Here is a 27632-nt window from a genome sequence, read left to right as displayed (position 1 = left end):
CCTTTAACCAGATAAACCTAAAATATGCCAGTCATTCTATTCTCAACACAAAAATGAAACTGTTATTGGTCTCAGAAATAAGGAAGCTTTAAGGGTTTGCAATTACTTGTGGCTAATGAATGTTAATATTATAAAATGCAAAAAGCTGGTAAGTCACAGAAATAAAACACACTGGGCAAAACAAACTCATAGTAGGTCAGAAGCTACAACCTGGCACCCTATAGAATACCTTTTCATGGTCTGCATAAAACTGAAGGTGTGGCTCAGTGGTAGAAAACTTATCTGCTATGGGAGAAGACCTGGGTTCCACTTCCAGATTGTAAGAAAAAAAAATTGAATAATATCTAGGATCTCGATTTTTGGGGTGTTTTGAAAGGTCGAGAACCTAACAATGCCAGACTTCCACTGTACGTGACAGCTGCAGGTACTGAATTGGCGCTACTCCTTCAATGAGGGTAGCAATGTGCTACCACCCTCCTGCTGTGTGGTCCCAGCTTGCTGTGGTCAGTTTCCCCATCTGCCAGACTTAACAGCATTAATTTTTTAAGACTCAACTCCCAATAAATCAAATGTCAAGCATCTGGTCTGGTGTTTGTCCAATGGTATTTCCATTTTCTCTTAAGAATAACTCCTGATCTATTCTTTCCTGTATTCCACTTTGTGGTAAATAATTTAAAACTAGAAACCATGCTGACAAACCCAGCTATTACTGATGACAAAGACGGATGAAGATTACTCTTGATCTGGAGCTGCTAGTAATACACAGCATGGCTGTGTACATGAACTTGTGATGCGTCTACAGTGAAAACAACCAAGCATGCTCACCAGTTCTTGCACCCTGCCATGAACTGTGGCACAGAGAAGCTATTATTACTTATAATGAGATCTCTTACATTCACTAGATGGTGAGGATGTTCAAACTCCACATGCGTCCTGGTTAGCGAGTTAGTGTGTGCAGGGTAAAGCCCTCCATTTAAGCTTCCATTCAGGATCCCACTGACTCCGTTGGGGCCTTTATGGTGGCGATGGGAGCAGCCATTGCTGAGGCTGCCATTGCTGAGGAAGCCTCCGTGAACACTCCCATTGATCCGGTTTGTTCCCGAGAGAGCGGTATACTCTACCATCTGCCCATTAATATCTGACCCTTGGTAGAGATATCCTGGTGGGTCATATTCTGTTAAAAAGAACAAAAATTCTTAAAAAGGAAAACAAAGTCAGATACTGAAAAGAATCATCTCCTGCGGAGAAAATATTATTAATGAAATCACTGAGAAACTACAAATAAGGCTAAAACAAAACATGCCAAAATGTTTCCATAAAGCTTTAATAAGGTTGCTGCTGTTATTTGCTTTATGGCGGGGAAGTGACCAGGAACTTTTGAGTTAAGTGTGATTCTGTTATGAGGAGGAAAAATTAACCAGACAGAAATCACTCCCAAGAGAATAAATTGTGCAAGCTGAAACCATCAAAGTGCTGGCACCGAGAAGTGAGTGTGTTAGACTCCCACATGCCTCAGAGCTGAAAACAACTGTGTCCAACATCGGATATCAACTTTAGCAACATTTGAAACATTGGTGAGCAGCACTTTCAGGAACAAAGATGATGTGTGTCCATTCACTGACTGCTCCCCTAGCTCCTCTTGTCATTACAGTCACGTGGAGGCTATGAGGTATCAAAGGCAAAAGGCAATTCTATTTCCTTATATTTAAAGCATTTGAGCAAATTCTGATTTTTCAGAGGCACACCTACCAGATGCATTTAGAAAAAGTAATAGATCCCTAAGAATGAGACATGCCCTCCTCTCCACAGCTTCTCCTCTCCCTGTGCTTTCTCACACAGGCATATATCCTCAGTACACCTGTTTATCTTCCCTACTAACCTGTGCTCTTTGAGAGAGTAGGCTATACTTATTTTATCTTCATTGTTCAGCAAAATGTCTGGACGCAGAAGACAGTAAGTTTCTTCTGGTGAGTAAAGGACTGAAAACACACTCGTGATAATTTTCCATTTTTATGGAAATATATTATCAGGTCACAAAGGAAAATGGCTTTTTATTATAATAATCCTGCTCAGATAACTGGAACAATACTTTATGCTTCAACAAAAGCAACAGCATTAAAGCCATTTACAGTAAGTCCCAATCAAATGATCACAAGCCCTTCTTCAGCCTGACACCAGCTCTCTTCATTCCTCTCTTGGAAGGTATCATCCAATCAAAATAGATGCCTTTTTTCTTTTTTCCTGAGCAGTTACCTCAGGAAATGGGTAGAACTGGCCAGTAGACCCTGGAAGTGCCTATCACTTTTGGTTTCTTTTTGCTTTTCTTTCATTTCCTTAATCTGGAGCCAAAGGGGAAAATCTTCCTCCCATCAAAGTCTGATACACCTGTTTGATTTGGTCATAGTATTTTTAAATAGTTGGAGGGCAGGAAAGGTAAGTTGTTAGTGTCAAAACAGTACCATCAGCAATCCTGCAAGCACCTCTGACTAGACATATTTGGGAGACATGACACCACTGCAGAGTTTGGGTACAGCAGGTACAGAGGCAGGACCATGTTATCCCTGCTCATGTCACTTACTGACAGTAACTCAGAAATGTCTTCATTACCTTCGTTTCCATCAAGCTATTTCTGCTCCCTGTTGACCAGACTTGTACCAGCACGAAGATGTTCCTACAGTGATTCCAGAGCTCATGTTTCAAGCACTCATCCTCTTTGGTGGTCCAACAAAGCCAGACTTTCCCAGCACCAAGTCAGCTATTTACTTAGAGATCTGCTTAGTTTTGGCTTGGCATTTATTTCTGTTGGGCAATTTAATTTGATGCTCCACTTACTTTGGCTGACAGCATGAATGGTTTTAAAGTCACCTCCTCTGAGTGGAGAGTATCTAACAGCTTTCATTCCATGGCACAAATACCCTAGTGTGTTAGGAATCAATATTTATTCTGACAATATTTCTCTACCCATCTTTAGAAAAATACAAGGAAATACTTATAAATGACTCACTCTGTATGGCATTCTGTTGGCGACTTTTCCACAAGCACATTGCGATGAAAACCATAAGAATAAGGACCATAACTCCGAGCACACAGCCAACAATGAGGTATAACATATCACTGCTTCTGGCGGGGTTGGTCGCAGGCCCCACATTCCCTCCATTTCCTGAAGAACTGGGAGGGGTACTCAAGTCTTTCATGGGATACTCCGAAGCTCCAGGAACACGTTTCACTATTTGAAATATTAAAAAAAAAAAAATGAAGTCATAGTGAATACAGAGTTTATGAAATGGTTTACTCTCTGAAGGAGGTCTGGCTGGGAATGCAAGCTGGTCTGTTTACACTCCTTACAGAGACGATCTGACCACCAATGAGTCACAAAGAAGAATCCAAAGTTTGAAATTCTGATCTGCCAAAGTTTTAGTCCATGAAATCTTTAGTAATTTGAAGAGTAAGAAACACACAAATTTGGTTTGACCCAAACTGCTATATGATGGTCTGCTTAACTGTACTCAGAGAAGACTCTCAGAACTGACAAAAAGCATTTCAACTTATAGATGGAGAACAACCAAAAAAACCCTTCATTCTCTGTAACATACTGTGCACTGAGTAAGACACAGAAATAATATCTTATTCTTCTACCATGTAAAAAAGGACTTATCAGCCAAACATGGTGGCACACCCCTTTAATCCCAGTGCTCAGGAGGCAGAGGTAAGTGGATCTCTGTGAGGTCGAGGCCAGCCTGGTCTATATAGCAAGTTCCAGGCCAGCTGGGGCTACAGGGAAACCCTGTCTCAAAAACAACAGCAAAAGGAATCATCAACATTAGAAACGGCAGCTCAGAACTACTGCAGCAAGTATATATAATTCCAAAGCTTTTAAGCACCCTTTAAGCACTCTACAAGCAAAGCCTATTGGAGCCCCTGTAAGCATAGTAGTCTGTCTTACTTCACTGAAATTCTGGGCAACTCTGATCACAAAAGCAATTCATCAAGTGGGTTATAAACCCCATTTTTTCCCCTTCCCAAGTCCTATGTTCTTACTGCTCTAGATGTCACACAAAAGCAACACAGTGCAGTGGCCAGACAGCACTGCAGCCAGGTCACCTAGGTTTAACTCACTTCCACCACTTGTATTACTTTTACCTCTATGAACCTCAGTTTCTGCATTTGAAAAGTGGGGATAATAAAGAGCTGTCTTAAGGATGTAATGAAGAGTGCTATAGCTTGTCATGTAGCACTTTAATTGCCATTATAACAGCACTAAGAAGTGGAATCTTTAGGTCATAAGCACCCTATCCTCATTAATGGATTGACATCATTATCAAAAGAGGGAGAGTGAGTTGGTTATCTGAAAACAGATTTGAATTTGGATCCTTTGTCCTACCTCACTCACTTGCCCTACCACCATGTTATGACAGAGCACAGAGGCCCTTGACAGATGCCAGTGCTATGCTCTAACGTCCCAGGCTCAAATACCATGAGTCAAACAAACTTCTACTGGTTATAAATAAGCCAGGCTGACAATGAGGTAGACTCTTCTGAACACAGATATACTACTACAATATGACCACTTTAACATTGTCTCAGCTCATTCCTCCTTCTCTGCAGTACTGGTGATAGAATTCATCCATTTGGGACTTGTACCTTCCCTCTGAGTTACATCTTGGCCTAGTATTACATATTGGCCTTGTATATTTTGCCTGCAAAGTTCACGTGTGTGTGTGTGTGTGTGTATACACACTCACATTAGTATACATACATGTATTTAGATGCCCGTGGAGGTCAAAAGAGGGCACTGGATTCCCTTGAGCTAGAGTTATAGCAGTTCTTGGTCAACTGGCGTGGGTGCTGGGAACCAAACTCTTGTCCTCTACAAGAGCACCAAGTGCTTTTAATCAGCGAGCTATCTCTCCAGCCCTTCCTAGTAAGATTTTTAATACTGCAGGTAAAGAAATGGTATATTTGTATTTATTTTGAATAGGTAAGAAATGCTCCCCATAACATCACTGTGTCTGGTTCAATAGGGCACTCAAATATATACTAACCAAATGTAATTCAAGATAAGATATAGGTGTATATATGTTTAAATGTGGATTTAACCAGAGAGCTTTTCAGCACAAAGACACACAATGGAGAATTCAAAAAATGGGACTAAGTTGGCTTTGAAATTCAGTATTTCATCTTTGTTTTCTTGTTTTAATTTCTTTGTTCATTTCCTCATTTTTAAAATAAGAACACCTGCAGCAGACACGGACCGCCATCACACACATTCAACAACGTCCTTCTTCCATGCTTCTCAAGCCTTCTTAAAAGTATCTTCTTGAGGACCAGGGATGTGGCTCAGTGGGTAGAGTGCTTGCCTACAAAGTGCAAAGCCCTGGGTTGAATCCCCAGCACTGCATCAACTGAGTCTGGTGGTTCACTCACACAATCCCAGTACTAAGAAGGCAGGCGAATAGGATGTTCAGGGCTACATAGTTAGTTCAAGATTATCCTGGGATACATGAGACCCTGTGTAAAACCCTTAAAATTTTCTTAAAACAGGCATTACCAGATACCACCATGCCTACATGACTACATGTAAAGCCCAGACCTGTGGCTCACTAGGAGTGCTGCTGTGCTCAGGGCCGCACTGACACCCCCAGGAGAGGGTGAAGAGGAAGGAGATGACAGACAGTGCTGACATAAATGACCTGAAAGTTAATTCCCTACTTCCAGGCTCCTTATTTTTTGAGACAACAGAAATATGCATAGGGACAGTTGAAAGAAATCCCTAAGGGGGTTGTAAAGATTAACTGAGATTTTTGCTTTATAAATATTCACATGTGGTGTCTTGTTTTTAAAGGTAACATTTTGCAGTTTTCTGTTGAGTGAAGGCAGTTGAAGACGACAATTTAGAATCAATGACTATTAATTCTAAACTTAGCATGACAAATACTTAAGCAAGTAGCTAGTGCATATCTCTGTCATTCAAGAAGCTGCTTTAGCAGATTGCTGATGCTTGAGTGTCCCCAGAGTCTTCATGTGCTGGTAGCTTAGTCCTCAATGTGGTGAGGTTAAGAGGTAAGTGGTGGGACCTCAGAGATGTAGAACCTAGTGGGAAGTCAGTGGTAGAACTTCATGTAGAAGGAACTGACAAAGATCTTGTGAGATCAGAGTTAGTTTTCATGAGAATTGTTATATATACAAAACAAACAAGGCTGGCCCCTCTCTGCCCATGCTGGCTTACTGCCTTGTCAACTGAGCACTCTCTCTTCCATGCACTCCTATCACTGTGATGTTACCTTCAACGAGTCCTTACCAGAGCTGAGCTGATGCCAGAACCATGACCCTAAATTGTAGAACTGCGAACTAAATAAGCCTCCTTTTCTTATAAAGTACCCATCCTCAGGCATTGTAACAGCATATGGATTTAACACACATGTATAGGACTTTTCCTCAATACTCATAACACTCATTTTCTCGTATTCCAATTCTCATAGAAAGAGTTGGCAAATATTTCCTACTCCCCCCCTTTTTTTTTGGTCTTTTTGAGACAGGGTCTCTTTGTAGCCCCAGCTGTCCTGGAACTCACTATGTAGACCAGGCTGGCCTTGAACTCACAGAGCTCCATCTGCCTCTGCCTCCTGAGTGCTGGGATTAAAGGCGTGTACCACCACGCCAACTATTTCTACCCTTTTTATGGAGAAAAAGAGAAGGAAAGTGACTTACTTATAGCCACATGGAAATTAATAGATAAAATTGTGCTTAGATAATTTTTTATTTTTAGATAAATGCTCTAGCCAACACATTATATTATATGGAGGCAGCCTAACTACATACATCTAAAAACTGGCCCAAAGCAGTAATTTCCACAAAGAAATATACCAATAAGTCAAAGAAGTAATCCAGAGTCTGGAATTCTAGCAGGAGCCAAAGAGAAATGCAAACTTTCATCGCTCTCCTACCTTTGGTCTCACAGATCATTACATTGCTGAACTCACTTTCCCCACCTTCGTTAAAGCACTGCATCTTAATGTCATAGGAGGTTTCAGGCTGCAGATGACCAATCATGTGCCACTGCTTTGACCCTAGAAAAGAGAGATGATAGCCATGAAAACATCAAAGGGGTTATATGGTATTTTCCGAATGAGACTGGTGCAGCATCCCTCACCATTTAGTAGTTTATGCAATAAAAATAAACTTTGTTTAAGTATTTTAGTAATGAATCAGGGATAAACAGTATTTCTATTACATAACATATAAAACAGATAAAGAGATAAACAAATAAGTTGTATGCGTGCACTGGCAGAAGTATTTATTATAAATTAGTGGAGTGTCTTTAGCTAACTTCATGTGTAAGTGAAAAACATCTCAAGTCCTCAGTCCCTATTTCGGCCTAGCAAGGCCATCCACTCTGTCCACCCACTAAAAAAGCAACACCTCACCCAGAGCAAGGGACCAAGAAAGGCCTTTGCGCAGCTCTCACTTCCACTGCCATGGGTACGCCATGAGCTGACAGATGACTGGATTCCTTGAAAAATCGCTGAGGATCCATAGGAAGCACACTGCTATGGGAAGCCCTCAGCTGCTACTTCCAAGACCACTGTTCTTTTGAGTCTGGGTCTCTGAACCACACAAGTATCTCTACTAAAGGGACTCTGTTATCCATGGCACACAGCCAACATTTCATTTAGAAACACTTCCAAACTGAGCAATCCAGTGTAAATCATTCTCCGTTTTCACTTCCATGGACCTGTGACAAACTTTCATAAACAGGGGCCCTTTTACCAGATTTAATTAACTCTTCAAGAACTCTTAATCCCTCTTAGAAGACGACTCTTCAAACTGTTTCCACTGTTTCTTAGAAATCCAAGTAAACCACCAACTGATTTAAGAATTAATTAAAGGGAGCAGGAAAAACCAAACCACACACAGAAGTCAAATCAGTTTGGCTGACAGGATTAGTATCACAGGCTCCTTTCTAATTCAACACAGACAAAAACATTTCAATATGGAAGCTCAGTCACCTTTCCAAGTCACCAGCACAAAACCTCTCACTCATAAACTCTTTCACAGGGGCAAAAATCTGCTTGTTTAGGATCAAGGCTCTCTAAAAGGCTCAAAGAGGGAAGAATTCTATACTTCATTTATATAAGTAAGGAGACTCTCCCTCCAATTTTTTTTTAATTGAGAACTGGTTGAAACTGGAATAGACCTATTTCTACAATCTAAATATTTCCTATCTTTCCTGACCTGGTTATACTTACTAAAAACACCTACCTTAGAACTAAAGTTTTCTTTTCATAGAACTTGTAGAAGTGGAATTAAATAGGCTTCTGCTATGCTTCTAAGGGAAAACAGTCAAAATGCACATCTTGTTAGATTTATATTCCATTGTCATGGCTTCTTCCAAAGTCAACAATTATAGATCAGCAAAGAGGAGGAATTTTTGATCTCTGGTAAGACAACCAAGTGCACTATTGGGCTTAAAACCAATCAATGAGCACATACCCTTTACTAAACCAAAAGCACAAAACTAAAGATCAGCATTACCTTTCTACTCTGATTTGTTTGGAACTTGACTCGATGTTACAAGATAAAAATCTTCAACATAAGAGCACTGGTACGCAGGGAACATGTATACTTTATTTAAGTGCAGCATTAACTGTTTTTATTATATTCTTTATAATTATTTCAATTTTTTTTTTTGGTCTTTTTGAGACAGGGTCTCCCTGTAGCCCCAGCTGTCCTGGAACTCATATGTAGACCAGGTTAGCCTTGAACTCACAGAGATTTGCCTGCCTCTGCCTCCCAAGGGCTATTTCAATTTTTTAAAGCCTAAATTTTGGATTAGTACACACATAAGTAACCAAAATCTTCAAAGAAAGCTTTAGGAGAACAGACCGATAGTTCCAACTCCCACAAAAAGAATTTCAAATGCATAAGCTTGAAAATAAGGCATAAGCAAATTACACAGCACAGTGGAGCCCACCTAAACATCTAACTACTCAGTGCATTGCATTTATAAACAAACTTTCCAGGAACTAGGAAACGAACATTTGCAAGCACCACTGGATCCAAAGGCTTTGTTAAACTCGTTTCAAGTCCCAGGCTCAACATTTAGATCACAGAGGTTTGTAAAGCTCAAAGATTTGTCTAAGGAATACAGTTTAAAAAGTGTTTACTAGCAGGGATTCCTAAAAAGCACAACTAGAGGAGGTGGGGAAGAAGGAACCATAAAGACACAGCTATTCATTTATATCTGCCTTGTTTAGAACCATCTTATAACACTGACAACCAGTGTGAAAAAAAATTAAGGATAAAAATCATATACACCCATTCTTTTAACCAGCTGAACTAAAATGAAGACTTGAATAGGATGAAAATGCAGAAGTCACAATATCTTTCATTCTCTTTAACAGCCTTATAATTGGTGTAAAACATGCACACAGATAAGCTACACATAACTGTACCACTCAATGAACATTCAAAACCAAATACACCCAGGGTACCAATATCTCAACACCAAAGAGGACTCTTGTTAGCATCCTAATGTCCTCTAGGCTCCTTGTGGTCACTTCTCTCCCAAAAGATGGCTTCTGTCTTGACTGCTAAGAATACAAGCAGGCTTGCCATTAAAAATTATGGCAGGAGATGGGGCTGGAGAGATGGCTCAATCTTTAAGAACACTGGTTGTTCTTGCAGAAGACCCGGGTTTGAATCCCAGCACCCATATGGCAGCTAACAACTGTCTGTAACTCTAGTCCCAGGGGACTCGACAGCCTCTTCTGACCTCTGTGGGCACTGCACGACACAGGTGTACTTACCTACATGCAGGCAATACATGCATACACATCAAATAAAAATAATAAATAATTTTTTTAAATTATGGCAGGAGAAAGAACCATTCCTTTATTCAAAGTGTCCTCATTGTTCAGTCACCACACTGAGCATAAAAATTCAGATCACAAAGTTGTCATTACATTACAAAAGTAATTCCATTGAATAGTAAAAAGAAATGCTATAATACTTAAGGTGGTATGATATACTTAAAACTAATTTTAAAAGCTCTGTATCTGATGGCAGCAAGTCATATGGTAAATCCTAGCCTGAGGGCGATTTTCTGACAAAATCTGTTTGCCAGTATTTATTTATGTGTTTGCTTATTTATTTATACTGTGGATAGAGCCCAGGGCCTGGCACAAATTAACCACAATGTTCTACCACTGGACTATACACCCAACCAAGACATTCACTATTTTAAAAAATCGAACTCTTGGACTGAAAACAGATCTTGGAGGACATTTTCCTCCCAAACCAAAAATCCCATCTAAGATAAGAATTAGGTATCTAGAATCTACTCAACACTTCCAGACTCAGGGAGTCTATCTCCTTGTGAGGAACCTAGACAGGTTATGTTAGAAAGCTTTTTCTTATATTATTTCCTTGTAACAAGTCCTATTCCAACTGACTTTTCTCCTCTCTAGCAAAAAGGCCTTTAAGCACTTGAAGACCATGCTCATGCTACTCCTTTTTTCCAGCCTGAACATCACCAGACATTCACTTGCTTTTAGGGAGCTCCATTCATAGGTCTTTTCATCTGATACTGAACCCCTCTCCATCTAAGGGGCTGAGCACACAGGAGTGGAAACAAAGATCTCATGCCCAAAGGAAGTTAATATTTAGTAGGGGAGACAAATAATTTTAAAACACCCATGCTTGTATATTTAGACTCTGATTAGACTCTAGGAAATCATAAAAAGTTTATTTTTAGTTAGAATGCCAGAGAAGATTTGGTGTAAGAGACATGTAAACACGCAACTGAGAAAAGTGACAATAGCTATAAAAATGTTTGGAGAGGGGAAGAGTGGGAGGCAGGAACTACCCTATACCAAGGGTCTGAGGAGAAAACATCTTGGTGTATAAGACGAAAGCAAAAGAAGGTGGGTGGTATGAATAACTCCAATGAGAAAAGATGCAAGAAACATAGCTAAGGGTGGAGACCAGCCAACTTGGTCATACCAGCAGGCCACAGGAACACTACTTTAAATGTAGCAGAAAAGCAGTTTCAACACCCTTCACACCTTGGCCGTTCTCTTTTTTCTATACAACACATTTCAACTTCTCAACATCTCTTAAGGTGGGTAGATGTTTCCGTTTCACATGAAGCTTCCTAACACAGAGATCAACATACTGAGTAAGAAGTTGCAATTGATTTTTACATTCAGATCACTGGTCATTTAAAGAAAGCAGAAGTCACAATCTTTTTCAGATTAAATGCTAACGAACCCTACGTTGTATAATTGTGTCTACAACAAAAATGCATATATATAACACTGAATTGGGAAAATCTGATTTCATTAGGACAAATTCAACAACATATACCAATTTATTTCTGACTCAATCTTAGCCTGTGCTGATGAGTCATGATACTTATGACCCTCCCTCCCCAAAGCTCCTCTGAAGACCCCAGCCTGCCCAGGGGCCCCACCTTCAACAACATCCCTCTTGTAGTCACTGTCGTTGTCACTATCTGTTGGCCGGTAATAGATATAAAATCCTTGAATAGGCGTATTATTGTTACTTGATGGAATATACTAGAAAATAGAAGCAAAGATTGATCAAAGATAAAAATGAAAGCAACATCCATTACGATTTCCTGATGTATGTGGTAATATTTTGCTAGCTTCATTTTACAAGTACATGTTATGAGCATTTTTTAACTTAATTCAGAAATATTAAAAGTATATGAGCATTTAACTTACTACAGAACTAAACAAAAATAAAACAATACCCTTTGTTAGGTTCTTTTTGTTTTGTTTTGAAACACGGTCTCCCTATAGCCCCAGCTGGCCTGGAACTTGTATGTAGACCAGCTGGCCTTGATCTCACAGAGATCTGCCTCTGCCTCCTGAGTGTTTCCCTTCATTAGGTTAAAAAATAAATGTACTTGGGGCTGAAGAGATGGCTCAGTGGTTAAGAACACTGGTTGTTCTTGCAGAAGACCTGGGTTTGAATCCCAGCACCCACATGGCAGCTAACAACTGTCCATAACTCCAGTTCCAGGGGATCCAATGGCATCTTCTGTCCTCTGCAGGCATTGCATGACACGGGTGCACTTACCTACATGCTGGCAATATACTCATACACATAAAATAAAAATAATAAAATAAGCCAGGTGTGGTGGCGCATGCCTTTAATCCCAGCACTCGGGAGGCAGAGGCAGGTGGATCTCTGTGAGTTCAAGGCCAGCCTGGTCTACATAGTGAGTTACAAGACAACCGGGGCTACAGGGAAACCCTATCTCAAAAAAGATCAAAAAATAAATAAATAAATAAATAATAAATAAATATACTCTTAGTTCAAAAAGAATAAATCATAAAATAGCAATTAACAACACTTGGAGGATAGCAAAGGAAAGAATAATTTTATTTTTAACCCTATTTCTCTTAGAGTATGTGCTTCAGACAAATATTGATACCCTTCCCCTTCCCCTCAATTAAAAGTTCAACAATTTGTTTCTAACAGTATCTATCATACTATGAGAACACTATATTGTTGACATGAAATCTCATTAAGAAGATGTTCACTCACGTACCGTCCACTTTAACATAATCTGAGTATCGCTGACGGCTTCTGTGTATGCGATGTGAGGTCCAGTTATTGGGCGGTTGGAAAAACGACTGGGGAAGCCAGCTACCTGGTAAGGACGGGATGCTGAACTCCGAAAACTCTCGCCATAATGGTTGATAGCAATGACCCTAAATTTGTATGTTGAACCTTGGGTCAGGGGAACAAAAACAACAACAACAACAAAAACATGTAACTATAAAAATCTATAGTAATGTTTTAATGGCCTGGGGATGCAGCTCAGTGGAAAATTATTTTCTTAGTTATATAAGTCAAAGTAAGAAACTGAAAATATGGCAGTTGTTTTTAAGAGCCTATTTACTATAACAATAACATACTCCAATGCCTATATATTATAAATTGCTTTTAACTCACTTGCCAATTTCATTCAACTCAAAGAGGCTGTTCAACATCTCATGTTCAAGACCCCAAGAAGCATTAGGAGTTACTGGGAATGAATGTTAGCATTAGCTTAATGGTGCTCACAGAGGGAGCGGACAAAGAACAGCTAAGAGAATATTCGTCCTTTTTGCCCTTTCATTTGAAATTATATCCATCAAAGATAGTACTAGCTGAAATATCTATCCCCAAAACTAGATTCGTTTCACTTTGAAAGTGAGGTCTGATAAAGAATACATTTCTAGAGTAGCACCATGCCATGCAGCTGAGAGCAGATGCTGCACCATCCCACATCTGCACCATGCCACACAGGTTACTGAGCTTGTATTTAGAACTAACTAACTACATCTGCTCCTTATGATACTGGGTTGGAAATAGACATCTGTTACACTAGTGTACGTGCAAAACTCTAGAAGCAGAGGTTGTCATAAACACAAACAAAAGTTCACTTATGCTTTTTCTCTCTTAATGGTTTAATCTCTTTTATATAAGCTCAAGATTTTGGGAGACATGGGATTGTAGAAACTATTTAGAATCCAGAAACAGAATGGTGAAGGGGCAGGGATACAGCTCAGTGGTAGAGTGCTCGCTTAGCATGCACAAGGCCTTGAATTCAATTCCTACCACTCCTAAGTGAAATATAGTTAAACAAATTATGATATACTTACAAAAGGTAAACATACAATGGGGGAATGCAAAACAATATTTATAGCATAATTCCAAGGAAAATTAAGAAAGAGAAAAAAAGGCTAGAAGAGACATATACCAAAATATAAACACTGTCTGCAGACAGACAGATTTTAGGAAACTCGTTCTCTTCTTCCAGTTTTATTTTCAAAATGTTTCACAATGAGCATTTGTTACTTTAACAAGTGTGCATGGGGTGAGCAGGGGAAAGTAGTTCTACCTGGTTCTAAACTACGAACTTCCACAGAAAGCTTGGAAGGAGGGATATCTTCAGCAGCCACCAGCCAATCAGTAGTCCTCATCCGTTTATACTCCACCTTGAAGGCAGTGATGGGAGACCCCCCGTTTGCCCTGGGAATCCAGGTGACGTAGACTGAGGTCTCAGATGCAGTGGAGATAGTAGGCCGATCTGGCGCCTCTGGGACTGAAAATGAACATTCATTTTGCTGTCATCAGGTGTCAGAGACAAAAATAACCTAAACAAACTATAAGGCATAAATCCCAAACCTTGTGTTACTAACAGCCCCTCAAAAAAGCTTTTTGTCCTAGTTAATAATATTACAGCTATGCCCTGTTCTCAATAATGAAATTTACAGGAAATGAAATACAGGAATCAAGAAGGAAGGAAAAAGTCAAACAATTACAGACTCACTACTTAACTAGAAAAGACTGAAAGTAGAAAGTAGACAATTTCTATTATTCTATTTTAGATTAATGACTAAAGTAATGTATAAGTAATTATTTGGTACTTCAAGTCTGATTCTGGTTACAGTATACAATAAGTTCTTATAACTGTTGTATTATTTAAATGTTTTTCTTTGTCCATCCAAACTACATAAAACATTAGTAACCTGCTGATTATTATTAACTATGCTGTTCGCCTTTAACATATCTCAAGATGTAAGAATTGCTGTTTTAAAATAAAGACTGTAAGCACAAGTACAGATGAAATTTGACTGACAAATCAATCCTGATAACAACGGAAGGAGAGAACGAGCTCAGGTTAAGAGGGGGAAGATGGGAGAAGTGCCATCAGAAAGGCGATGTAGACAAACATGCAGGAAGGGAGCTGGAGAGCAAATGTTCACCAGCACTGCCAAGGACAGGTGCTAGCATGTTAGATGGACTAGCCCATGGCATATGGAAACATCAGGAGCAGGCCTCTCGCCTCCCCCTGACCAAGCCATCCAGTGGTTATAACTGGTTCCAATGGTTTTGTGGTTCTGACAATGATGGCCCATAGGACGATTACACTGCACCCTAGTAAACTGTCACTCTGTTTTATGTCAGTAACCTGTGAATTCCCTTAACAGCTGGTTCTCAGGAGGCCAATGGCTCTTTTTGGCATGCTGACAATAGAGCTTCCAAAGCTGGCCATGGAAGGCCAACTCTGGGCCACGGTTGGTGAAACCACTAAGGAAGAAGTCCTCTTTCTACTGAGACCATGCTTCTCAATTCCTGCTGTGCCTCAGCATCTCTTCAAGCCCCATTACCAACACATAAGAAAGAAGAAAACGACACTGAACATGGTACTTGCATAGAAAAAAAAGGGGGTGTTTAAAAAACAAATGGCTTACGGGATACACAGAGGATGCATTCAGCAGGCAACTGTGAGTGATACTTACTATATGCCATTCCACTAGAAAGCAACGGAAACAGAATGAGCAGAAATGTTAGTGCATCTCTTTAATTATGGAAAACCAAACGACTTCCTTAGGGTGACAATATGAGGTTCAAACTCACCAAATAGCACAGGTCATAGGAAAAGAAAGTCATTGAAGAGAATAGCTACACAGAAAAGAACATACTTAGTGTCTTTCACATGACCTTTAACAACTGCTTTTGGAGCTGGAATATCTGGATTTGAATACCAAGCCCCACTACTGTCTAGCATACTGTAAAATCTTGGAGCCTCAGTTTCCTCATCTGTAAAACAGATATGCTATCTTCCCCATAAAGTCATTTCTCAAAGAGCGAACAAATCATCCTTATAGTGATTTCTGCTTGAAGAATTCCAAACTCATCACCTAAATCCATAGTTTTCACCTGAAATCTACTGTTCACCTTGTAAATGGTCTCTAGTTGCTCAAGCCTGAGGTACCCTCTTCCTCCCTCTCATTTATGCCCTCCTTCCCCTTGTTCACTGGTGCTATCTTTGATATTTCTCTAGCTGTATCTTTTGCTATTCTTTCCTTCTTCCTCATTAAAATCCTTTAGTGCTCTTCATAGCTCCCAGGAAAAAATTATATTTAAATTTTTTTATGATTGATTGATTATGGGGCAGGGGCATGTGCCACAGCACATGCGTGAAGAAGGTCAGAGAACAACTTGCAGGAGTTGTTTTCCAGGGAACAAAGTCAAGACTGTCAGGCAACAACCGCCTTTACCCAGTGAACCATCTCACCAGCCAAGATTACACTTTTAAGAATATCATACAAGACACAGGCACCTACTTGTTTCCTCACACTAGCATCATCCTCTTCAGTAACCAGTCACACAAAATCAAATCTCTCTCTCTACACTAAAAGGGACATGCCATCTGTCTATCTTTTGTATGAGATGTCTCTGTCATTCCTGTTCCTTCATCTGAATGCATCGTTCTTGTCCTCTGAGGCTTAGCTCAGGATGCCAAGGAGCCTAGTGAGCCACTATATGCCCTTCTCGGTATCTCTCCTGAGATTCTGTAACACCAAGGATATAATAAAAAATAAACAAAATTGTTGTTATTGATATATCTGTCTATATTTTCAACCCTACTGCTATTTTAGCTGTCTCTTCTTTTCTTTTAGCTGTCTACACAATGGGATGGGTTCAGATGTCTGCATCATCCTCTATACTTTAAATCCAGGAAAGCAAGGATTATTTTAGCTCTGCTGTTGTGGTAGTTAGTGGGTTAAATAAGTAGGTAAGTATTTGCTTTTCAGATGTTAGCTTTATTCTCATAAAGTGGATATTCACATAGTAATGTGTTTAGTTAACTGAACTGTAGCTCTGAAGTGAAAGTCCCCTGGTTCATGACATTGAAGAGGGCAGTTCAAATGTTAGGTTATGGTTTTGTCTGAGACCAACTCATGGAAAACTATAAAAATATGGAAGGGAAGTCTGGAAACTCACAGCTCACAACTACTGTTAATCCCTCCCTGGATGTCCTGACTTATTGCCATAATTGCAAAAAGTAGATTAGAGGGCAGAGCATGTAGCTCAGTGGTTCAGCACTTGCCTAACATGCACATGGCCCTGGCTTTAATCTCAAGATCACAGACACACACTTAAATCATATTAGGCTCAAATTGACAAACGTGAAATTTAAATACTACAAAAAAGCTTTTTTTTTTGAAAACTTTACTGCTCAGACATTTAAATGCCATTAAGATTAACTAAATACAGCAATAAAAAATATGACATGTAATTTTTTGGTAAAATAATTTATCATTAAATTTATAATAAATTTAAAATAAATTTATCATTATACTATACATTTGGATAAGTTAGTCTCACTTCCTCTTATAACACAGTCATATATAGAGATTTTCAGAATTCAAATTATAAATTTAGTTTTCTTGCCAAAGATAGAAAAAAACCTTTTTCTGAGTTATAAAAATGTAGTAATAGAATATTTTTTAAAGTCAAACACAAATCATGGCACTAAACTCAAAGTTTAAATCCAGGACATTGGAAATGGTTGGAGAGATGGTCAGAATGTGTACTCCTCTTACAAAAAAGAGCTGGGCTTCCAGCAAGCATGTTGGGCAGTTAGAAGCCACCTGTAACTCCAGCTCCAGGGGACTCTGACACTTCTGATCTCTATAGGCATCTGTACTCACATGCACATACTCACACATAACTAAAAAGAAATCTTTAAAAAAATAGGCGAACTGGGTATAGTGGCACATGACTTTAATCCCAGCACTTGGGAGGCTTCCAGCAAGCATGCTGGGCAGTTCGAAGCCACCTGTAACTCCAGCTCCAGGGGACTCTGACACTTCTGATCTCTACAGGCATCTGTACATACTCACATGTACATACTCACATATAACTAAAAAGAAATCTTTAAAAAAAATAGGTGAACTGGGTATAGTGGCACATGACTTTAATCCCAGCACTTGGGAGGCAGAGGCAAGTGGATCTCTGTGAGATCAAGGGCAGCTTGGTCTACCATAGGAGTTTGGATCCCCAGAACCCACTTAAAAAGCCAGGTAGATATGGAAGCCATCTATAATCCCAGCACTCAGGAGGCAGAGACAGGATCTCCCAGCAAGCTGGCTGGCTAAATTAGCCAGAATTAGCAAGCTCCGAGTTCCATGAGAGACCCTGCTTCAGAAAATACAGTGGACAGAAATGGAGGCAGACACTCAACATCAAATTCCCCCCTACACACATACACACACATGTGGAAAAAAAAAAAAAGCTATGCTGGGTAGGACAGAACCTAAATAAGAAATGCCCCGTTCTATCTTATCCCCCATAAGTCTAAATAGTGACATTTATAAACAAACAAATAAAATGAAGATTCTTTTCTTTACCTCCACTATGCCGAGAGGAATCTGTAAGCACCACTCCAAAATTGTTGTTTGAAGCCTCTGAGATAACAGGACGTTTAGGGATGCCCACGGGTGGAGAGGACACCTGGATGTTTTTTGAAGATGCTGCTTTTTCTAGAAAGGTTTATTTTAAACATGTAATAAAAGCTTATGTAATGATTATGCCAAAAAATCTGAATTACTATAATATTTTGCATATTGTTAAAACTGTAACTTTAATTGTAAAAAAAAAATTAAAAAAAAATAAATAAATAAAAAACAATGCTACACAAACACCAAAAAAAAAGCTTATGCATGTAAAATTTAAAAAGCCAGTACTATGAAGCATAAATAGAATATAGATATATACCTTCCCATGTCTGAATACAACACCTCATTATAAATACTCTAAGAACTGGCACAAAGTTACTTTGCCTTTCTCTAGTATCACTAAGAGAAAGCCAAAACCCATATTTCTTTGTGGTATTATCTTTTAATTTTCTTTAATTGACACACAGAAAAAAAACAGCAAAAATGCCAAATGAACTCAAGTGAATGAGGACTCAAGTGAAGGCTCTTCTGAGTCCTTTTTCCTTTTTTTTTTTTCCTTTTTGCTCTATGTATGTAGTCATTCCAAAATAAAATTCAAAACTGGAGAGTTTTTGTTAATGATTTTTTCCCCCACAGAAAAGTATCACATTAACTTTTTGTTTTTTGGTCTTTTTGAAACAGGGTCTCCTGTATCCCCAGATGGCCTGGAGCTCACCATGTAGAACAGGCTGGCCTTGAACTCACAGAGATTTGCCTGCCTCTGCCTCCCGAGTGCTGGGACTACAGGTATGTGCCACCACACCCGGCCACATTAACTTTTAATGTTTCAACAGGCAAAAAATGAAATTGAGTTTTTATTTTATTTTTGCTTTTTTAAGATTTTAAGCTAAAACACAATTATTCGGTGTTTACAGGTCAGACTATAAATAACTAGGAACTAGTGGTGGAAATTTAACTGAAGATTCATTTAAAATAGGAAGCGCTCATTATTTCTGACCAGTGATTATATGGAAGGTCTTCTTCCAAGGTCACTGGATGACACCTTCTCAGCCCACATAGACTGTTAACAGCACCTATTAGAACAGTCTTCTGCAGGGTTCCCCTCTCTACACACTGAAGTTGCTCCATTCATTTGGGCCATGCTGCTAATGCTTAGGCTTTCCTCACGGGTTGCTCATCAGGAAGAAGATCCTTCTGGAACTCTTTTGTGGTACTTGTCACATTCTGGTGACTTTGCCTTCCCCACCAGCCTCCATTCCTCAGGCATCCCACAGCTGGAACTAACCCATTAGAATAAGTGGACCCCATCACTCCAGCCCAAATGGTCTACCTCCTCCCAGCTCACTGGGAGTCACTGGCAAAGCCCTGGCAAGTTCCACAGATGCTGTGTGACTGGGCCACTGTCACCAACCCCCAACCTTCCCACTTTGCTCCCATCACCATGACCCTCTTAGTGTTCCTGAGGTGTATACAAAACACACATCTCTTTGGGTCTTGCTGCCTGTCAGTCTATCTACCAGGAACTTTGTTTCCCTTCACATGTACATGGCTTTCCACTTCTGCTCCTTTAAACTTCTCACTATGGACTACACAACAAGGACACCCCTGGTCACCTACTTAAGTACAACCCAGCCCAGACACCTGCCAGTTCATCCCTGAAGTTATTTCTCATTAACACTACCCCTTAATGTACTTAGAACTTAGGTCTCTGTTTCTCCCATCTAAAATGTGAGGTTCACAAGAGTAAGAAGTGTTATTTTGTACTGCCCAACACATGGACAGCATTTGATAAGTACTAGAGCCGAATTAACTTTTCTCTTGGAGTTGTGATTTAAGTATCCACACCAGAGTGTAAGCTCCACTGGGCTGGTTCTTATCTTGATCATCTGTGATTTTCCCGTATCATGCATTTTAATGTTGCTTATCAAGAATTTGCAAATTTTAATTGAATTTAAGGTCCATTTCATAAGACAGAGCCCATACCTGACATTGATATCAGGTCTAGAAACGTATAACTAGACAGGCCACAGGCCATTGAGGAGAGCCTAATACAATTATTCTTCTAAATGGATTTAGTATTAAATCAACTCCAAATGAGTTATTGTTATACCCATAGATTAACACATCTCTCAGCTCTCACCAGAGAAGCTTCTTTATGCAGCAGATGGTGATTAACAGAGAAAGTCACAACTGGCCAATGTGCAGAGTTATTATCCCTGAACAGGTCACCTTTATCAAACTTCTCCCTCCAAAGGCTCAGGATCATTGAAGAAGAGGTGGTGGAAAGATTTTTAAAGCCAGAGATGGTGGATGACCACAAGCAAACAGTTTTTCTGACAGTTGGGAAGTTACTCATGTGAACTCCAGCAATGGTGACAGCATGCACAAGATCCACATGACTTACATAAGCTCAAGTCAGACAAAAATCCCACACAGATGTGGGGAAGTAGGTACAATACAAAACCCTAACACTACCTGAGGAACTTTTGGAAACCAATGACTGCTGGGAAGGGGAGAGTCATTTCTCTTTTAAAAGATGTGATTCCTGGTAGGCTCCAACGGATGGTCCACATTAGCGGACATATTATATATATATATACACATATATATATATATTTAATTTTAATAGAGTACATGAAATTGAGTGAGGGGGTAGTAAGGGTGATGCAGACAGGGGCGGGTATCTAAATATGATCAAAATACACTATATGAAATTCTCAAAAGTTCAATAAAATTATTTTTAAAAAAAGAAAAAAAAAAGACAGACTAGATTGGGTCTACTTCAAAAAAAAGTTTGCAAGAACATGTGTGGAATATTTGAATGGAATATCACCCAAATATGGCTCAAAAAAAGGTGCTATAATACACTTGTTTTGTTGATTTATATCTTAGAATTGCTAGTGCACAAAGGGATTCTTACTACTAGGATGGCAGAGTGAACTAGTAGCCAGTTCACTCTGATGAAAGATGACACTCACCTTTGCTGGTCCGGAAGGTAAGCATGGCAGGCTGTCCTTCACCAGCTACACTTCTTGCCACCATTAGAACTTCATAAAGACTTGATGGCTCCAGTTCAGTTAGATGGAGCTCATTTTCACTTCCTGGGACTCGAACTGTATGCCAGCTGCCCACTGTGCCAGCAGCATCATCCAGCTGCTCAGAGAAAATCACAGAACAATAAGAGATAGAGGGCAGGAAACCTTCACTCCGAACTACATAAAAACTAGAGCACATATAATTCTAGAGAAGTTTTCAGAAACGATGTATCATTGTAAGAAAGAGTCACAATGCTTCTCAGGTTAAGAAACATAAGGGGTAAGAATACACAGTTCTCACTATAAAGTTGCCTGGTCCTATTGATGATCTGAAAGTCTTCTGCCTTTACCTGTAGTGAGGACAATATTGCCTTTCTTACTGGATTAATGGAAGAATAAAATGCACATGTAATATTATTGGTATTTATAACACAAAATAGATACACAGACATTAACTGTGTCTATATGAATAATTATGGATCATATACTGCCAGCCTTCTGCCATGTGTCTTGATACTGTTCAAGGTGTTTTGGAAGAAATAAGAGATCCAATCAGTTGTTTCTTAGTTTATAAAACCAAAAGACAACATCACACAGAGGCTTTCAGGTAGGTAGGTAAGATTCTGAGCAAGTCTTACTTTCCTTATCTAGAATCCTCAGATTAGAACCAGTGGATATACTTACCAATAGCACTTGATTATTTTCTTCTAGTCATTAGACAATAATTAAAGAATATAGACCAAAATGTTTTGAAAAGAAAGAGCTTAAATATGAGTTCATCTCCTCCCATTCCACTCATTTCTTAATACCATTAAATAAGAGAGGAGCTTTTTTATTTTGTTTTAATACAGGCCTTCAGGGGAAAAAATATCTGAAGAACCAACAGATAGAGGCCCGAGGTTGACTGAAAATAAATAAACAATTTAAAAGGAAGATAGCCACAGTGCAAACAACAGCCACAGACAGTGCCAGAAGTCCTTGCTCAGTTATTCTAATAAGAAACTATTTTATTTGATGAGTAACTATATTTTACCATCTTAACAAGGGATAGAATTATAGTTTTAAAAGTAGTTCATAAAGCTTGACATTCAAGGGGTTAAAACAAGAGGTTTGACAGAAAATATTAAATGGTGGGGGCTTGGAGGTATAGCTCAGAGGTACATCACTGACCTAGCTCCAAGTTCTAGGTTCCATCCCCAGGAGACAGAAGGAGAAGGTAGGGATGGAGGGAAAGAAGAAGGGACGGGAGGAGGAAGGGAAATTGTTACATGGTCACTTGGAATTTAGAATTCGATTTGGGAAAAAAATATTTATACTTCATTCTTACTGCTGTTATAAGAATGGTTGGTCAATCCTGTGTGACTGATGGGGACATCTTGATAAACTCATTCTAGAAAATTCTGATTTTCTATCCTTCCATCAATGTAACACATAATAAGCAGATGTCTCACACACACACACACACACACACACACACACACACACACACACGGTAAAGGAGTAAGAAGAGAAAGATGATAAATGGGAAGGTGTTACCTTTCGGTACTTCACAAAATAGGCATTGATGGGCAGTCCTCCATCCCTCCCTGCCCTCCACACCAGGTTGTATGTGTCTGGTGTGTGGGTCTGAGGGGGGCTCAGTATAATAGGTGCATCGGGGACAGAGACATTTTTCTCCAGTGGCAATTCCACTGCACTGGAATGCACCTTCCCTGGAAACAAGCTCAGCAAGCCAGATTCCGAACTGTCTCTTGGGTCTCTTTCATCATTCTGAGTAGCTTTGGAAGGTGTAGCTGTAGCTGCTTTTGTATTTGTTTCAAAAGGAACTGCAGAGAGGAAAGAGGAGTAATAGGAGCTGTGTGAAGAAATGCATTTTTTAAATGTCTTCCACCCAGCTAATGGCATCAATGCCCAGGCTGATATCCTGAGCACAACTTGAACCCAGAAAGTCAAAACAGGTAACATTTCAGTGTTTCATTCAGAGTGACATCTAACCTCTAGTGTCAGTGTGCCTGCTCACTTGGAAAGCCAGTAGCGTGGCATAATAGCTGATTGGTATAATTATTCTTATTATGTCAATATTTTATTTGTACTTAGCTGTATATTAGTATTCTGTTTTTGCAATAACAATTTGCTTGCTTAACTCAAAACCCTGTAAGTCCAACACAACAGGCAATGCATTCTACTGTGAACAAGGTGATAGAAAAAGAACATGGGGGAATGGCAGGATGGCTCAGTGATAAAGGCTCCTGCGGCTAAGCCTGATGACTTGCGTTTGATCCCCAGAACCCACAGAGTAGCACAGAATTGCTTTCATGGCAGGAGAGAACTGACCTCCACCCACACACAATAAATAAATGTAACTAAAAAATAACATGGTCAAGAGGCAGGCGAATCTTTGTGAGTTCAAGGCCAGCCTGGTCGACATAGTGAGTTCCAGGGCAGCTGGGGCTACAGGGAGACCTGTCTCAAAAAGACAATAAACAAACAAACAAACAAACAAACAAACATGGTCAGCACTGGAATCTTATCCAAGGGGAAGTGAATCTCCAAACATATTTCCCAGAATTCACACTTAGGCAGTCCCTTCCAACCCTGAATCCCAGCACAAGCTTCAGGAAGGCCTGGTTCTGCTAACTGTGCTCTTTGATCTAGCTGCCCCATATACATGTCCCAGATGGTCTTGTGTGGAGATTTCATAGACAGAGATAGAGATGGGGGTCCACAGGGGAGTAGAGCTATTTTGACTCTGTCTTCTGATTACAACCAAATTACTGACCCTGAGAGAGGCAAAAGGAATAACTGCCCCAGTACATAAGCTAATTGGCAGAATAAAATAAGAGAAGGGGATGTGGTTTCCAGTCACTAATCATTTGGATAGTCAGTATACAGCAACAGGTATCCCACTTGTGATAGTTAACCTTTATGAGATTTAGAGTCTCCATGGAAGCAAAGCTCTGGGCAAGTCTAGAAGGGAGTCTCTACAAGGGGCTAATTGAGTTGGGAAGACACACCTGAAATACGGTGTTACCACTCTATGGGCTGGGGCCCCAGACTGAATAAAGAGGAAAAGCGGCTGTGTAGCACCTTTCATCTCTCTTCTTTACTATGGGTGCAATGAGACTGGCTGCTTCAAGCTCCTGCTGCCACACCTTCTCTTCCAAGATTGACTGTACTCTCAAACTGTGAACCAAAATAAGCCATCTCTTCCTTAAATTGCTTTCGTCAGATATTTTGTCACAGAAATGAGAAAAGTAACTAATATACCAGTAACCCAACAGACACACACCTACCCTTCATAACTTCATCCTAAGGGAGGAAAGAAAACAGGAAATTATAAGACCAGAGCAGACAAAACGTAACAGGCTTTATTTCAAGTCCTACTTCTGGCCAGCAAGAAGATTCAATGTGTAAAAGCTCTTGCTGAACAAGCCTGACGACCTGAGTTCAAACCCTGGAACCCATGTAAAGATGGAAGGAGAGAACTGACAAGCCCTACTTCAGGACAGAACTGAAGACTAAAGGCTGGCTTAAGAAACTGCCAGTCTAAAGACAGTGAAAACAAGTCCTAGTACCTACTACCAACAGCATTCAAATATATAGAGAAAGGTTAAAATAATTTATTTGCACTTAAAAAAAGGTGCATGTATCCAAAAAATTGCTGAGCACATTTCTGTGCCAAGTATTGTGCAAGATAAATTTAATAAGGAAAATCTCACTTAATTCTCAAAACAAGATTGTTAGGTAAAGAGTAATACTTCCTCCCACTTTACAGATGAAAAGAAATTAAGAGTTCTGAAACACTAAGTGATAACAGCTGTCAGAAGAAGTTAGTGGTGCTGCTGTGAAGAAAAGGAAGAAAGTGTAAGACAGCTTGTGGAAACAAATATACTGCCAGTGTAACAGACCAAAGAACTGACAGCTTGGAATCTCTCCAGGGCTATTAACACTGGCAACAAAAAGGTCTCCTATTATTCACTCCTTTCTGAAGGAAAGGAACAGAGGAAACAAAGTTACATGAAGTCAGGTTCCTGGTAAAAAATGCTTGTGATTTTAGAACCACACATGAACTAAGAACCAAGAAAACCCAGACGAACAGTATAAGATCAGTTCTGTTAGTTTAAGAGAGAAAGAATGACCTAGAATCATCCTCCATCAAAAAAAATAAGAAGCCAGTGAGAAAATACTGTACAAGAAAACTAATTAAGTTCACTGAGACAATTTGAAAATATTGCTCCTGGAATGGACATGTTTACCTAATGAGTCAGAGCAGAGTGGACATTCTGGGTAGACGTAGTGCCTGCTAGTGCAACTGGAGGGGATTAGCTGTGGCCTGGGTGGTGGGGAAGGAACTTCGTTTCATTAGCTTCCTAGATCCTCCAGGCAACTGACCACTAGGAAGTGGTATCTGGCCACAAAAGAGTTTCCATACCACATGCCTCAGCTTATACAGAGGTGTGAGAAAAACTTTATACTGCAGTCTGTTCATTTTAAAAGCATCAAAATTCCACTTGTTACTTCAGGTGCAGTGAAGCCTGCCACAACTTTTATAAAAAGGGGATCCAATTAACCCCTACTGTTGCAAATAATGTACTTTGGGTAATCAGAGGACATTAAATATAATTTTAAAGGTCTTAAAAATATAGATGCTTAGGGGTAGAGAGATAGCTGAGCAGTTAAGAGCACTGGCTGTTCTTGCAGAGGACCCAGGTTCAATTCCCAGCACCCACATGGTGGCTAATAACCATCTGTAACTCCAGTTCCAGGGAAATCCAACACCCCTTTCTGACCTCTGCAAGCATTGCACGGCATGAGTGCATTTATATACATGCAGGCAACACACTCACACACATAAAACAAAAATAGTAACAATAAAAATATAGATATTCTTCAATTTATGGTGGTGTCACATCCCAGTAAGCTCATCATAAATGAAAAATATTAAGTTGAAAAAATATAGTTAATACTACCAACCTACCAAACACCATTGCTTAGCAACAGCACAGACAGCGGCTATGCTCTCCCTGTAGAATGGCTGAGGGGGAGGAACGGCTCACTGCTACTGCCCAGTATCACAAGAGGAGCACAGTGCTTCTCACCAGCCCAGGAAAAGATCACAGTTCAAAGTATGGTTTCTACTGACTGTGTATCACTTTTACAACAGTCATAAGTTGAAAAATATAAGTGAAACAGTCCTACATTGAGGATTGTCTTCATTTTCAAAATCGTGTTCAAGTGTTATTAAATGAGCTCACCTTCAAAAAAAAAACTCTATGAAATGGGCAGAATTCTAGTCTTGTATTTTTATAATTTTTTTTCAATTTCATACATTTTTACACTGTATTTTGGTTTCAGCCATCCACCACTACCTCCCTCCCTCCAGCTTCCCCTAGAGCTCCCACCCCAGGCCCTCCTCCCAGATTCACGTCCTTTTTTTAAGGCAGATTTGTTTTGGTTTGTATTTGGTTTGGGTTTTTGAGACAGGTTCTTACTCTGCAGCCCAGGCTAGGCTGGAACATGTGACAATGGTCCTGCCTCAGTCTCCCAAGTGCCTATCACAGGCATGAGTTCCCATCCCCAGCTTAAAGGTCGACTGTTTTGGAGTTAGAAAAAAATGGATAAAACAACAGCAATGTAAATGAATTTAACGAGTCTGAGCTGAAACTAACCAAATCTGGTGTACAACCATACCTGCCCAGGGTGTCCCCATGGTGACCTCTCATGCCAGCACCCAAGGCTCTGCAGGAAACCCAGCCAACCCTAATTAGAGTTTTGAACAGATAGAACTCACTCTATAATATTTGTACATCCAAGACCTTAAGTCACAAGGTCTCTGGAAAGAGGGAGAAGAAGGTTACCATCTCTCACTTTTAGACCTTGCTCACTCTCCCCTCACAAGAAACAAGTGGCTGTCAATTAGTGCTAGAATTTAATAAGGCTTGGGTTTCTCTACAGAGAAGTGCACTGTTTTGAGCTTTAGTAAACCAGAATTCAGGAACAAGGAGAATCTTAAAGATCTAACCTAAGCAAGTTAGTTTATGTGACTTCTCAGTGTTTCATATTTCTCATATTTAAAGTGAGAAAGACAAAACATCTAGTTCCATCCACCATGACCATGATACCTACATCTCCTTATACTGCTGAGTAGTTGCATAAAATAACCATTCCTGCTAAGTTCTACCCAAGCAGCTCCTGTGTACCTGTATGCAGCTAACAATTTTGAGTACCACTCTTATTTTGCTTAGTGGAATATGTTATAAAAATACACACACATCGCAGGGTATGGTGGTGCATGCCTTTAATCCCAGCACTTGGGAGACAGAGGCAGGCA

General features: G+C 39.8%; 1 protein-coding gene across 9 annotated transcripts in view; it reads right to left on the bottom strand.

Annotated features, from left to right (window-relative positions):
* Positions 1 to 27632, bottom strand: part of Cdon (cell adhesion associated, oncogene regulated) — a 125364-nt gene that overhangs the window by 20405 nt on the left and 77327 nt on the right. For all 9 annotated transcript variants that reach the window (XM_029564357.1, XM_008834745.3, XM_029564360.1 and 6 more), the window contains 9 exons: positions 22838 to 23127; positions 21245 to 21419; positions 18219 to 18350; positions 13916 to 14119; positions 12578 to 12759; positions 11471 to 11576; positions 6945 to 7067; positions 3005 to 3226; positions 894 to 1174 (listed from right to left, as the gene is read on the bottom strand). In XM_029564357.1, the coding sequence (XP_029420217.1) occupies positions 894 to 1174; positions 3005 to 3226; positions 6945 to 7067; positions 11471 to 11576; positions 12578 to 12759; positions 13916 to 14119; positions 18219 to 18350; positions 21245 to 21419; positions 22838 to 23127 (1715 nt within the window). The remainder of the gene's footprint in view (positions 1 to 893; positions 1175 to 3004; positions 3227 to 6944; positions 7068 to 11470; positions 11577 to 12577; positions 12760 to 13915; positions 14120 to 18218; positions 18351 to 21244; positions 21420 to 22837; positions 23128 to 27632) is intronic.

The sequence above is a fragment of the Nannospalax galili genome, unplaced genomic scaffold (genome assembly GCF_000622305.1).
Source record: "Nannospalax galili isolate Female #2095 unplaced genomic scaffold, S.galili_v1.0 scaffold690, whole genome shotgun sequence".
In the NCBI taxonomy this organism is placed as follows: Eukaryota; Metazoa; Chordata; class Mammalia; order Rodentia; family Spalacidae; genus Nannospalax; species Nannospalax galili.
Note: the sequence above shows the minus strand (reverse complement) of the source record. Positions and strands in the feature narration are given on the sequence as shown.